The 15526-nt window shown below is 42.8% G+C and overlaps 1 protein-coding gene and 1 long non-coding RNA gene across 5 annotated transcripts in view; one reads left to right on the forward strand and one right to left on the reverse strand.

The window, feature by feature from the left end:
* The window catches only part of DNAH12 (dynein axonemal heavy chain 12), a 235540-nt gene that overhangs the window by 162257 nt on the left and 57757 nt on the right, over positions 1-15526 (forward strand). The window contains exons 46-51 of the mRNA XM_014577420.3: positions 7516-7649; positions 8031-8193; positions 9837-9917; positions 10802-10978; positions 13080-13211; positions 13926-14015. Coding sequence (XP_014432906.2) covers positions 7516-7649; positions 8031-8193; positions 9837-9917; positions 10802-10978; positions 13080-13211; positions 13926-14015 — 777 coding nt within the window. The remainder of the gene's footprint in view (positions 1-7515; positions 7650-8030; positions 8194-9836; positions 9918-10801; positions 10979-13079; positions 13212-13925; positions 14016-15526) is intronic.
* LOC102456486 (uncharacterized) overlaps positions 1-15526 on the reverse strand; it is a 41749-nt gene that overhangs the window by 10320 nt on the left and 15903 nt on the right. For 3 of the 4 annotated variants that reach the window (XR_012906488.1, XR_012906490.1, XR_012906487.1), the window contains exon 2: positions 3803-3880. This is a non-coding gene — a long non-coding RNA (uncharacterized LOC102456486). Of the gene's footprint in view, positions 1-3802; positions 3881-15175; positions 15342-15526 lie in introns of all 4 variants that reach the window. The other variant, XR_012906489.1, reaches the window with a different exon arrangement.

The following is a 15526-nucleotide window of genomic DNA, read 5'->3' on the forward strand; positions in this document are numbered from 1 at the left end:
ACATGGCCCATGGCACCCATACTGGCCTTACCCACCTCCACCTTATCCACCGCAATGGGGACCGTGGGAACACTGGGAGCCATATGGACACCGCTCTCCACCTCGTTCCACTGCATCCTGGAGAAGTTTGCCTCGGCCACAACCCCTAACTCCAGCAAGTTTTTCGGAGGATGAGGTGGAACGAATCTCAAACAATGACTCAGATACTCATTCAGTAAATGTCACACACTCTGATGCCCTTGATGCACAACCAGAGGACACCGTAGTACCATCAGACACTGGAATGATTGACGATCTAAAACAGTTCCAAGAACTATTCAAGAGAGTAGCGACAAGCCAGAATGTCTCCCTGCAAGAGGTGCAGAAGAAACAATACCAATTGTTAAAGAATCTACATCCGACACTACAGGGCAAGATTGCCCTACCCATAGACGAGGCAATCATGGAGACCTCAGAAGATCTGTGGAAGACGCCTGCATCTATCCAACCAACTAACAGGAAAATTGACAGAAAGTACTTTGTCCCCTCAAAAGACAACGACTTTCTCTTCACTCACCCACAACCTAACTCACTAGTCATGGACTCAGTACAACAACAAGCGAAGTTTCCACAGTATAGGATGGGCAATTCAGACAAGGACCACAAAAAGTTGGACTCCTTTGGCAAGAAAGTATACTCCTCTTCAACCCTACAACTCAGAATATCAAATTACTCTGCTTTCTTAGCAAATCACAACTTTGACAACTACTCAAAACTGGGAGAACTAATGGCGCATCTCCCCGACTCCAAAAGACCCATCTTAAAATCAATAGTTCATGAGGGCCATATGATCGCCCGCGCCGCTCTCCAAATGGCAATGGACGTAGCTGACACTGCAGCCCGAGTTACAGCTACAGCGGTGGTGATGCATAGAGCTTCTTGGCTCCAGTCATCTGGAGTTCCATGTGAACTCCATCCCAAAGTGGAGGACTTGCCATTTGACAAACAAAAGCTATTTGCAGCCACTACGGACAAAATGCTCCACAACAGCAAAAATTCTAAGTCCACACTTCGCACACTAGGTATGGGCACGCCACCCTATAAACACAGGCGATACACCCCATATAATTCATATACCCGATATCGGTATGGACAATACAATCGACCACAGAGACCTTATGAAGACAACAGACCAAGACAGTGAGGTCCCAGAAGGCGACCCAACCAAGCCCGCCCGCTAGCTAACCAACCATCTAAGCAGCAAATTTGAACATTTGGTTGAGGGTCTGCAAGACCTCCCGTTTGATCTCGCACCTCAACATGGCCATCTATTCATCCACCATTTGCGTGCCTTCCTCCCACAGTGGGGATCCATAACATCGGACCGCTGGGTCCTAGAGATAATTCGAGTGGGCTATACCATCCCTTTTATTTCTATCCCCCTACTCTTCCCCCTACCCCATCCCTTTTCAGGGACCACTCTCACGAAACCCTTCTAAAACAAGAAGTCAATCGGCTCCTTGTCATTGGGGCTATAGGAAGGGTACCCCGAGAGTTCCACGGGAGAGGGTTTTACTCGAACTATTTCCTGACCGAGAAAAGAACGGGGGGGGGGCTGGAGACCTATATTGGATCTCCGCAAACTGAACAAATTTCTCAAGAGACAGCGTTTCAAGATGGTCACTCTTTCCGCAATCATTCCTGCGCTAGATCGAGGGGACTGGTTCGCAGCCCTCGACCTCCAAGATGCCTATTTCCATGTAACCATCCACCCCGCCCACAGACGCTACCTACGCTTCACGTTGGGACTGGACCATTTCCAGTACAAGGTTCTTCCCTTCGGTCTCTCATCAGCTCCGAGGGTATTTTCGAAAGTACTGGCAGTTGTAACCGCATATCTCAGACGGCAGAACGTCATCATATTTCCCTATCTAGACGATTGCCTTCTAAAGGAATCCTCATATGCCGAAACCGCCTCTATGATGCATACGACCACGGTCCTCCTCAGTCGTCTAGGCCTTCTAATCAACCAAGACAAATCAATTCTGCACCCGGTTCAAGATATAGAGTTCATTGGCGCACACCTGGACTCAGTTACAGCCCGGGCATACCTACCTCAACAATGCTTTGCAACCATGCAAAAAATTATAAACGGGATGCTCACAGTTCCTACCACCACAATACTCACATGCCTCCGACTAATGGGACACATGGCTTCCACCACCTACGTAGTCCACCACTGCACTTGCTCGTCTGCACTTTCGATGTTTCCAGCTCTGGATTGCAACAGTTTATATCCCATCACGACACCCTCGAAACAAAACGGTTACTATCCCACCAGACGTGCTCGCATCCTTACGATGGTGGATAGTGCCAAACAATCTTCTGGCGGGGGTTCCGTTCCAACAAATTGAACCCACTATTCAAATCACCACAGATGCTTCCCTGCTCGGCTGGGGGGCACATATGGACGGTCACGAAGTTCAACGCAGGTGGTCCCCAAACGAGACACTCTTACATAACAATCTCCTCGAATTGAGGGCAGTAAGAAATGCCTGTGCACACTTTGCCTCCGACATCGCCAATCACACAGTCCGCATTCTAACGGACAACATCTGCACGATGTTCTACATAAACAGACAGGGTGGAGCCCGCTCCCGCTCGCTATGCGCGGAGGCTATTTGCCTGTGGAATGCGTGTATCCGCAACCAAGTCACCCTTATAGCATCCTACCTGCCCGGAGTGAACAATACCAAAGCAGACTCCCTCAGCCAAAACTTCACCGCGGACCACGAATGGGAGTTACATACGGAGGTGGCAAACTCAATTTTCCACCAATGGGGATGGCCATTGATAGACCTCTTTGCTTCTACCCAGAACACCAAATGTCCCCAATTCTGCTCACGTGCGGGACTTGGCAAACACTCTCTGGGGGATGCCTTCCTAATCAAATGGTCAGCCCCCCTACACTATGCCTTTCCTCCCGTACCGCTCATCCCAAGAGTTCTGCACAAGATCCTGAGAGACAAAGCCCTAGTCATCCTGATTGCACCATCATAGTCTCGCCAAACCTGGTACCCATACCTTCACAGGCTAGTGGTCCAGCCACCCCACCCACTACCATACCAGATAGACCTACTATCTCAGGACGACGGCAGGATACTGCGTCCACAACTCAATACCCTGCATCTTCACGCATGGCTTCTCTCTGGTTCTCGGAGGTAGAAGAGTGCTGCTCCCAGCGAGTAAAAGACGTCCTCCTCCATAGCAGGAGACAATCTACTCGGAAAACTTACCAACAGAAATGGACACGTTTCTGTCACTGATGTCAGCGAGCCAAAGTGGAGCCCCATGCCTCACCACTAAATACCATCCTAGACTACATTCTGGAACTTAAAGCATCAGGACTGTCAATCTCCTCTCTAAGAGTACACCTCTCTGCAATAGCAGCATTTCATACCTCAGTAGACAGCTTCTCCATTTTTAACCATCCTATCACGAAGAGATTCCTCAAGGGTCTCCAGAATGTGTACCCACCACATAAGGCCCCACCCCCTCTGTGGGACCTAAATCTTGTTTTGAACTGCCTCACCAGACCTCCCTTTGAGCCACTGGCAACAGTACCACTTCCCTTCCTTTTTATGAAAGTCTGCTTCCTATTAGCCATTACCTCCGTCAGGAGGGTGAGCGAACTCGGAGCATTAATGTCAGAACCTCCTTACACAGTTTTCACAAAGGATAGGGTCATACTGAGACTCCACCCCATGTTTTTGCCAAAGATCTGTACAGAATTCCATCTCAACGAACTGATCGTATTACCTACCTTTTCCCCAAAACCGCATTCTTCGTACACAGACGCCAGCCTGCACACTCTGGACATCCGGAGGGCTCTGGCCTCTTCCTAGAAAAAACAAAACCATTTCGTAAATCTGAAAGACTTTTTATCTCCATTGCTGAACGATCCAAAGGGACGAATCTCAAAGTGGATATCGACATGTATAATCAAATGCCACTCTCTGGGCAATAGACCACTACAACGCCCACCACGAGCACATTCTACTCAAGCCACGGCTGCTTCTACAGCCTTTCTGGGCAATGTCCCCTTAAGAGACATTTACCGAGCAGCAACATGGTCTTCAGACCATACTTTTGCGAAACACTACGCTATCCTTCCACAACTCAAGAGTGATTCAGCAGTTGCCACAGCAGTACTCTCTACCACTGCTAAACAATGACTCCGGCTCCCTCCAGCCTTACATTGAATACTGCTTTGTAGTCACCTACAGTGGAGCACCCACGGGGACACTACTCGAAGAAGAAAAGGGAGTTACTCACCTCATGTAGTAACGAGTGATCTTCGAGATGTGTGTCCCCGTGGGTGCTCCACGACCCTCCCTACCTCTCCTCTGCTCGGAGTCAAAATTCTCGGGTGGAGACGAGGAACTGAAAGGGAGGGGGTTGAGTCACGCTCCTCAGGAGGCAGGAAGGGCTCGAGACGCCTCCTGGGCATGCGTGGCTCAACAGGGGAAACTGCTATACAAAGCTCCGATCTGCGGCTCAGGGCAACCCTTCACCTACAGTGGAGCACCCACGGGGACACACATCTCGAAGAACACTCGTTACTGCACAAGGTGAGTCACAACCAGGGCCATCCTTAGGCATAGGCAGAATAGGCAGTTGCTAGGGCACCAGTATTTCTGGGGCACCACTCTGCTGTGACTGATGTAAGCAGTGGAGCATGTGTAAGCATGGGCTAAACTATTGCTTACTCTCAGTCAGCTAAAAGGAGAGCTGCCGTGGGGGGTGCGTATGCTCACTCCAATTGTTTAGCTCTGCAATATAATTAACTGTTAACTATTCATATGTAAATACAGCTCATGCCAGGAGGGGGAAGGAATCCGAGGTGTGGTTATGTAAATCCAATTCAGCCAGGGCTTATGGAGGATCAGTGTTGGAATGGAATGTGGTGTATTGTAACTAATTTGGGGCTGTTGTGGGGGTCACAAATCATGCGACCCCTAAATGTGGGAACTGTAAAATATGATACCAGTGCTTGCAGGAGAGACACCATCATTGTAAGACATCTCAGAGGAACAAGCCTCCCCCTTGCCAGAGTTGAGTGAACTGAGTTGGGGTGGAAAGGGCTTGAGGGCTGAGTCGGCCTGCTTCATGCCTGCCAGGTGGGAGCTGAAAGACTGGCTCAACCTGCCCCTTTCCCTCTGGTTTTAAGGACAGACCTAAAGCAGACTCCATGAAGAGTCTTTTTGCTAGTCCAGTGGAAGCTGGAATCTTTTGCCAGCCTAGGTGATGGTTAAGGAGTTGAAATAACTAAGAGCTGCAAACACTGGTTTGGTCAGGAGCCAGACCCATTGCAGCCAGTGGAGTGGCTGGCGGGAATGACCGGCTGGCGAGAGTGGCCAGTGGACTACAGGGCTATGTCTACACTGGCAGCTTCTTGGGGTGTGTCTAGACTACATGCCTCCTTCGACGGAGGCATGTAGATTAGCCAGATCGGAAGAGGGAAATGAAGCCGCGATTAAAATAATCGCGGCTTCATTTAAATTTAAATGGCTGCCCCGATCTGCCGATCAGCTGTTTGTCGGCAGATCGGGGCAGTCTGGACGCGATGTGCCAACAAAGAAGCCTTTCTTCATCGGCACAGGTAAACCCGGTTTCACGAGGCTTACCTGTGCCGATGAAGAAAGGCTTCTTTGTCGGCGCGTCGCGTCCAGACTGCCCCGATCTGCCGACAAACAGCTGATCGGCAGATCGGGGCAGCCATTTAAATTTAAATGAAGCCGCGATTATTTTAATCGCGGCTTCATTTCCCTCTTCCGATCTGGCTAATCTACATGCCTCCGTCGAAGGAGGCATGTAGTCTAGACACACCCTTGCACAAGAACAGCTGTTCTTCCACAAAAACTTGCTGGCTGTCTACATTGCACGAGCGTTCTTCCAGAAGTAAATTTACAGTACAGCATTGGAAAACAGGGCTTCTTCCGGAAGAGTTATTCCTCTCCCCATGAGGAATAAGCCCTCTTACGCAAGAGCTCTTCCAGAAAAGGCCCGTGTAGACAGGCAACATTAATTCTTCTTCGAGTGGCCCCATGGGTGCTCCACTCTAGGTGTTGGGTCCCGTCCCGGCACTGCAGCTTGGATAATTTTCATAGCCGTGCTCCACCAGCCCGCGCATGCTCGCTCCTTCAAAGCACCGTTCGCGCCTTTGATCAGCCGCGCGCAGCCTGGCAACCGTCAGTTCCTCTCAACCGCCTCAGGTCGCGGTCGGATCTCCCTGTGTTCTCATATCTATTTTCTCAGTAACGCTATTAGTTAATTTTTTTCAGTGTAAATAGTTACACTTAGTGTTAGTCATGTTCCTGTTCTACAGTTTCTATTGATCTTTAAAAAAAAAAAAAAATTTTCTCTTCAAATCAATTTCTTCAACTGCTACGGCTAAGTGCTAAAGAACAATGGTTACAGTACAGCATTGGAAAACAGGGCTTCTTCCGGAAGAGTTATTCCTCTCCCCATGAGGAATAAGACCTCTTACACAAGAGCTCTTCCAGAAGAGGCCAGTGTAGACAGGCAACATGAATTTCTTGCACAAGAAGCCCGTATGGTTAAAATGGCCATCAGAACTTTCTTGCCCAAGAGAGCGTCTATGCTGCCATGGATGCTCTTATGCAAAAGCACATGGCAGTGTAGACGCTTTCTTGTGGAAGAGTTTTTGCACAAGAACTCTTCCACAAAAGAGTTGTTGCGCAATAACCCACCAGTATAGACATAGCCCTAGATATTGAACCCGGCCCTGGTTGCTGCCAGGCCTACCCAGCGGAAGGGTTACACATGTAACAGCAGGGCTGGGTCCTAGAGAGGGCTGAATGCACTGTCTGCAGCACAGTTGGAGGGAGGGGGATTGGCTGCCAGGGTCTCTGGGAAGGGAAGGAGAGGAGGTAGGAGTGGAAGAGCAAGTCAGGCATAGAGGCACCATAAATCCTAAGGACGGCCCTGGTAACAACCTCGTATGCCAAACCATGGAAGGTCAATATTGTCTATCGGCATTATCTACACTTCTACTGCTTACTCAGCTCTTAGAAGACATTTAGGGATTAATTAGAGCTAAATAACAGTACAGAACACTGAGAGCCAGCAGTGGTGGCTGTAAACAAACTTTATGGGATTGCAGGAAACTTGGCCACATCCATGATAACTGGACATCTGGCTAACTAAAATTATGCTGGTCCACAAATATTACTGGACCAGAGAATGCCAGACTAGAGAGATTCAACCTGTAGAACTGAAACTTAGATAATTACTTTTAATTGATACAGGCAATAATCATTACAAATAGTGTTATCAGCAATTAAACTACAGCTAGCTGTATTGGTTAGCCCATTAAGCCACTTCTTGAGATATACTGTGTTGGACCCATTATAGAAACTGCTTGTTATGAAGTGTAAAAATTATGCTTTTGCACAAATTATGAGAGGTAACACCTAAATTTTATGTTCTCCCTCTCCCCCCCTTTTTTTTCAGCCATGGCCTGAAGATGCTCTTGAACGTGTAGCTAATAAATTCTTAGAAACACTTCAGCTCACAGACAATGAACGGCAAGAAGTGGTGCCCATCTGTAAACACTTCCATACTTCAGTTTTATCACTCTCTGAAAAGTTAGTTTTGTATATTTTTTAAAAATAGGTTAATATTTTATATAAATAAAGTTTTAAGGAGGACAAGATTAGATTTTTTATGCTATAAGAAGTGATTAAAATGAAAAATAATTTAAAATTAAAAATAATATGTAGATTTGAGGTTAGATAGCATTTGTTAATTAAGGTTATTAGGTGATGAACTAAATTACTTAATGAGGTAGTTTAGTCACTATCATTACTAATCATTTCTGTACTGTGAATTTATACATTTGATGAACTGTACAAGTTTAGCACATGCTTGAGTGTGATATTTTTATTCTTGAAACAAAGAGATCATTCTGTTGTCACATTTTGTTTTCCATCCCTTTGTAGTTAAAAAGATTATATTTTTTCCCATAGATTCTTGGAAACACTGAGGCGACATAATTATGTTACTCCTACTTCTTATCTTGAACTTATTGCTGCCTTCCAACAACTTTTAACTCAAAAACGGGATACTGTGATGAAAGCCAAAAAGGGTTATACTAATGGACTAGACAAACTAGCTTTTGCTGAATCTCAGGTGAGTAGAAGCGCATGTTGGAACAGGCAGAAATTGAACTCAGAAATACATCTATATAGACAAGTCAAAAGCAGAACCACAAATAAAAACCTTAAAATTTCCAGTGTGGGAGCTAAATTCCAATTGCTGTATCTAAAACAACTTCTGTGGTTTTATTTTGGATTAAGAAATAGTTTATGTAGCTCAAATGCTTGTCTCATTCACCAACAAAAGTTGGTCCAGTAAAAGATATCACCTTACCCATCTTATCTCTCTAAAAATAGTAGGAGCTCTTACAACATTTTCACAATTCTGGTTGTCTTTTGGGAAGTAACCAGTAATATATCCACAGCAAGACATTTCCTGGCATATCTGACTATAATATAAGCCATTGTAAACTGTTTGTTCTTGGCATTTATCAGCATCCTGGTTATGACTCCTCATGGAGATTTTCTCAGTAATGTCCACAAAAATATTTTTATTCCAGTGTCTGTCCAGAAGAGTTTACTGAGCTGATGCTTCTCTCTAGATCAGGGCTACTCAACTTTGGAAGCTCTAGGGGCCACAATAATACTTTCAGCACATGCCAAGGGCCGCAACTTAAGTGTGGTTACACATACACACACACACACACACACCTTCTTTCACATTCACACGCATGAATACAAAGCACTTCGCACAATGTCCCAGCACTCCCAGCACCTCCTCCCCTGGGGGCTAGAAACGCCGACACCCTGTACCCATCTGTTGCAGCCAGCCTGCCTGATTGCATCTTTCAGTGCTCATCCCGCCTAGGAAACACTTCACTGTTGTGGAGCGTATTCCCAGTGGAGGCAATGTTCAAGGGATCCCACCCAGGGGCCACGTGTAAACCCAAACTGCACCACAGGCCACAAACAAACAGGCTGCGGGCAGCATGTTGAGTAGCCCTGTTCTAGATGGTGAGATTGAGGGTCTCAACACTCTCCAAATGATTGCTTAAGGCATGCTTATAAGGCTTCTCCAAGGCTAAATTGGCAGTGACCTTGGAGCTTTTTCACTTTTCTGTGCAGTGTGTGGGTGTGGATCAATTGCCAGGATTATCTGAGTATATATCAATTAATTATTTCCTTGCTGTTGTACTGCTGCACCTCAACCTTTCTTGTTGTCTGCTTGGGGCATGGTGCAGTCTTTTGTGAGCTGTAATACTTTGCCTAATTTCAGTTGTTGGATTTAGTATGTGCTTGTATGGATGTGACTCGAAACCATAGGGCTACAGGATTGAGCGCTATAATCTTAATCTTTCTGCAGTGTTTTCTTTGTTTTGATATAAAAGGCTTGCTTAAATTATTAAAATAAATATCATTAGATGAAATCCTGATGTTTAAAGTCAATGGAAGTTTTTCTCTTGATTTAAATGTGACCAAGATTTCACCCACTGTTCTTATATTTAATAATTTTATTTATAATACTGATGTTTCTCTAATTTTTAAACCACAGGTTCTTGTCACTAATTTTCTAGCCTATTTTCAGAGAATATAATCAATTTATGTGGTGTTCTTTTAAATATATTAGCCATATTTGATTTTACATTGTATTTAAATGTTAAACTTTCCACTTATTATTTGCTATGTGTTTAGCATTTACTGCTATTGTGATAATTTTATAAGGAAATGTCTATGTAGGTTGGTGAAATGAAGCAAGAACTAGTTGATCTGCAACCCAAACTGGAGGAGGCTAAAGTGGATAATGCAAATATGATGAAGGTAGAGATAAGCAAAGATATTGTTCAATAATAAAATACATAATTTGTTTCATTTATAATGACTATATGATTATTTTAATTACCAACTATCATGTTGATAAGGGTTTCCAGGAAATCTGGGGAAGTAAGGCCCAGCAGAATGTAAAGCTGTTTCCCATAATGGTACCCAAAGGGGGAGAAAAGACAAAAACAATCAGCAAGAATGAATCCCCTGGGGATTACCATGCTATAAGTTATGATAAAAGGAAGCTGCATGCCAAATTGGGTGGTCCTAGATCTTACCATTTAAGAGGAACACGAACAAACATACAGACAGACATACAGATGCTCACTCACAGACACACAGACTCTCTCAAATATATAGCAGATTATCATCATTGATTGTATTGTGGCATAAAAAATGTTTCTCTGGAATCTGGACCTTTATTATACTTTGACTAAAAAATTTGGACTGTGACCAGAAAAATTGACTACACCTGGTTCTACACAGACACTGTATCTTCCTAAACCAGTATAAGTCCTACAGTTCTCATGAAGGTGGGGTTAATAATGCTGGTGTAGAGAGCCATGCAAATTATCAGGACTAAGGCTATAGTGTAGACCCTATCATAGCTGCTATAACTGGGAATTTACTCATATAGGTCCACAGAGATTTTATGTTACTCTTACAGAATTCCCATTAACTGTAGATCTTTCCAGTTTATTTTGAGAAAATAATTCTTTATGCAGGTCAATTAACAACTTTAATATTAGTCTACTGAACTAGACAAAGAAGTAAACCAGGATTATTTTATAGATGGTCTACGTCATAGCCCCAGATAGTTGATTGATTAAACATCATTTAGTGGAAAGTTTGGTGAATTCTGCTCATGAGTGATTTTTTAGATTATAGAAAGGGAGTCTGCAGAAGTGGAAGCAAAAAGCAGAACTGTGAAAATAGATGAAGAGATTGCTACAGAAAAAGCAGCAGAAGCCCAGGAACTGAAGAATGAGTGTGAGAGTGACCTGGCGGAGGCAATTCCTGCGCTAGAGGCAGCACTTTCTGCACTTGACACTCTTAAGGCAAGCTACATTTTAAAAATGTCACTCTAAATAATTACTTATTATTTCTATGAACTTTGAGATATTAGCCATTATGGAGAAAACAAGAAAAGGTTTGAGAAAGGTTAAAGTTCTCAGTTATAGAGTGCTTATTCATGTCTATTCCAACTAGGTATGTGGGCACCTCGTGCACAGTTGTCAGAAGGCTTTTCCCCTAGCACAACCCATTTGGTCGGCAGTGGACCACTCTGGAGTGGTGCTTTCGTGGTGGTGTATATAGGTACTGCCAACCCTCTGTCTGTTCAGCTCCTTCTTATTCCCAGTGATAGTTGTTGGAACAGCTTGGTCTCTTCTGTCCTACAAGTGCCCATCTAAAGGTCTTTTCTTACTGTTTGTAAATAGTTATTGTTTCTTATTAGTGTTTATTTAGTAGCATAGTCAGTTTTTTGGAGGTTCCCCCTCATTTCTTCCCCAGACTGGAGCATGCCTCGTTCTCAAGTACCTAAAAGGGTGTTATAAGGAGGAGGGAGAAAAATTATTCTCCTTGACCGCTGATGATAGGACAAGAAGCAATGGGCTTAAATTGCAGCTTTAGGTTGGACATTAGGAAAAACTTCTTAACTGTCAGGGGCTGCGTCTAGATTACAATCCTCTTTCTAAAAAGAGTGTCTAGACTACAACCAGTACTTTCGAAAAAGCAAGCCGCTTTTTCAAAAGAGAGCACCCAGGCAGTCTGGATGCTCTCTTTTGAAAAAGCACAGTTTGCATTACATAGTGTCCTTTTTCGAAAGAGCACTTTCGAAAAAAGGCATTCTTCCTCGTAAAATGAGGTTTTCCGTGGTTGAAAAAACTGCCTCATTCTTTTGATTTACTTTCAGCAGCAATCTAGATGCAGGGAATTTTTTTTTGAAAAAAGTAGCCTTTTTTCGAAAAAACCCTGTAGTCTAGACACACCTAGGGAGGTTAAATACTGGAATAAATTGCCTAGGAGGGTTGTGGAATCTCTATCGTGGGAAATATTAAAAGCAGGTTAAACAAACACCTATCAGGGATGATCCTGCTGTGAGGGTAGGGCACTGGGCTTGATGCCTCTCGAGGTCCCTTCCAGTTTATTCTGTGATTCTGTCCTTTATTCTTTTTTCTGGTCCATCTCTGTTTTATGTTTTCCTTGTCTGCTTAGTGACAAATCATCACAAACTTCTACTCTGTATATCTTTAGTTTGTCATCTTTTTTGAATGAGTGGGTCTGATCATGTAAGGAGGTGTGTTCTTTTAGCAAGATATTGAGCATCCTCAATTCCGAATGCCATCAGTGGGAGTTGAGCTCTGTCAGGAAGTGCTTAGCATTAGGTACTAAATCTCAGGATTAGGCCCTAAATTTCTTGCTTTAGGAAATCACCTGATCATTACTACACAAAAAATTAAGGTGAGACAAGGAAATGTGATTAAGATCTTACAAAAATATTTGTACACGCTTAACTCTCACACATAGTCTGATTCAATTATTTCATGGGAGTAATCACATTCTTAATGCTAAGGGGAAACCTGTTGACAGGACTGGAGCTGCAGTAGACACCACACAAAATGTTCTAATTTAATTTCTCCACCCAGCTTAGCGTTGGGTTGTCAATTCAAGGAATCCACCCCTTATATTTCTGATTTAATATTATAATATGGCTAAGAATTTTCTGGATCTTGATTTTTTTCAGAGGCACCTCCTTGCCATCATTACTCAGTTTCCGGATTTTAGAATATTATTGTAGAGAATATGCCTGCATGAGCAGTCTTGTGTTGAGACTCATAGGGATGAGTACCAAATAAATCTTTTGACTTAATTTTGGATTTTTGTATATTTTGTATATTTTGTTTACACATATCAAAATTGATCTAATTGTGATTTCACATGTATAAGAGAAAGTTGCTGCATGGTGGATTTTTCTTGTATTAAGGCAATGTTTACTATATATTTTCAAATCATCCCTTCTAAAAAACCTATTACTATTATTATATTTATTGTGTGTAGTGTTAGAATTCCTTTAATTTCTGTTTTTATTCACTACATAATGTGTATATTACTTGGTCATAATAAACTGGTTGATAAAAATTGTCACTTTTGTTTTAGCCTGCTGATATAACAATTGTGAAATCAATGAAGAATCCTCCATCTGGTGTCAAACTTGTTATGGCTGCCATCTGTGTTATGAAAGATATAAAACCTGAAAGAATTACAGATCCTTCAGGGACTGGAGGCAAGGTAAAATGGCAGAAAACAAATTTCAAATAAGAATGTAATTTTTATAATTGTTCATCACTAGCAGTTATTCTCAAATGAAAATAGAGGGCCCTATAAACCAGAAACACATTTGCATGTTGTACATCTGCAAGGAGAAAGAAGGTGGATTGGAAGTTCAAGCTATGGAGCTACAGGATGGCTTGTGGAGAGCAACTTTTTCCTGAGAGTTGTTACTGATTTTGTAGAGGCATGGCAGTTATGTGGACTATTTCCTTAATCGCTACAGGTGATGAATCAGGCACAACTCTCTTATTGTATAAGGGGTACCCCTTGATCAACAGAGTAAAAGGCCTTTTTCCCTTTGTCACTGTTAAATTTTTAAGTAGGTTGTGGGGAAGTATTTGGCCTGACAAACTCCTCTCTCTGTGGCTGACTACATCCTCAGGGAGATTTTCATCTTGGAAAAGAATCCTACTCTGACATTAGGACATTAGAGAAGATAGTACCTTATATTAATAACAAACATGATGGAACTAAGTGGCAAATACTTTGGATTTGTAGTATAGTAAAAGTTTCAAAATATAAACAGTCTTGGCTAAAACCTTAAACATATGAGATCTGACTTTTATCAACGTTCTGTAATAAGCATGCACGCCTGTCTGTTAAGTAGAGGATATTTATGAATTTGTTATGGTTTAAACATTTTAAAAATTCTTCCCTAATTTTCTTTGTTAGGTCTTGGATTACTGGGGGCCTAGCAAGAAAGTTCTGGGTGACATGAATTTCTTAAAGGATCTGAGAGAATATGACAAGGATAACATTCCAGTAAGTGCTTGGTTAATGTCTTTTGAGTAATGAAATGTATAGAGAAAAGATATTACACCAAAGGGTAAATTCACATAGGGCTTTCATGGAAATAACCTGCATGAGGAAGAGGTAATTGTGTCAGCAAACAAGCTTGCAACCTCAGTTGTTCTAAGGGCTTTTAGGAGTGAAGTTTGAGAAGTGAATGACCCTGATCAAGAAGAGGTGCATAGCCAGGGCAGACAGGAAATACAGCGTTTCAACATAGCCTTTCAGTAGCTCCTACCTCCAATGATGGTCTAGCAAGATTTAGAGTTATCCCTCAGCCGGGCCATCCTTATGATTTATAGGGCCCTACTCTTCACTATTAAACTGGTGCCCCTTTGCCTGATGGCAGCCAAGGGAGGAGGTGATGTTTTAGAGATGTGATTTTATAATCTTCATCAGCACACTAAAGAAATATTTTTAAAGCACATTTTAAACGTAGGTCCCGTAGGCGACTACAGTATATTCAGAAACTGACAGTATATTCCTGGGGTTGGTGAATGTCTGTTCAATGGCTTCATTACCACTTGAATAGCTCTTTCACATATTCAATATTCTGCTAATAGGTCTGGCAGGCTTTTTACTTTAAGTTAACTAGATCCTTTCTGGAGGAAACAGAGCCACAGAACAGGAATAGGAAGCGTCAGCTGGTGGAACATTAGGACCCAGTGGTGCCCCGAATATTTGGGTGCCCTATGTAACTGCATATTCTGCAGATGAGTAAAGATGACCCTTTCCCTCATTAGGAACCTTGTATGGTGTATCTGTATCTCTGTCAGCTAGCTGCCTGAATAAATAGTTCTGTATTTAGATTTAGATAACTAAAAAATATGTAAGTAACATCTCCTTGTATCCACTTTACTAAATCAGTTCCTGTGTGCTTTCCAGAGAAGCTATGATAAAATCAGATCTGACATAATACATTTTATTTATTTTTGAAAGGACTAAATGTCAGATTTTTTTTATTTCATTAAACCAGTTTATCTGGAAAATAGATGAAATCTGACATGATGGATAGCATGGTATGATTACATGCCCAAGATGTACAATGGTGCAATATACAGAAGTGACCGGTGCCTTCTGGGAACTTATTATCTATGGGCCTGATCTTTTGCAAGTTGCTGAATACTTAGTACCTCACAAAATTGGGCCCAGAATTAGGCACAGGCAGTATAATTCAGTCACGTATTCTGGTTGAAGATGCAGTCTTAATTCAGTAGAGTCTTAAATCATGCCAGACCACAGATGTTGCCGGACCAGGGAGTCCCAGTTAAGGGAAGTACAACCTGTAGAGTGTAGACACTGAGAAAATCAGAGAAATAAATTAGAGCTGGATTCAGTTACAGTTATTCATATTGAATAATTCCTTAGTGATTTCCGTTGATCAGCTTGTGGAGTTAAGGCACTGTTCAGCCGTGAATAAAGGTGGCAAAACTGGGCCTTAGATAAACTAAGTTTTCCTTTGGCTGTAATGTTTTTATCTCATG

This window comes from Pelodiscus sinensis, chromosome 11 (genome assembly GCF_049634645.1).
Source record: "Pelodiscus sinensis isolate JC-2024 chromosome 11, ASM4963464v1, whole genome shotgun sequence".
Classification (NCBI taxonomy): domain Eukaryota; kingdom Metazoa; phylum Chordata; order Testudines; family Trionychidae; genus Pelodiscus; species Pelodiscus sinensis.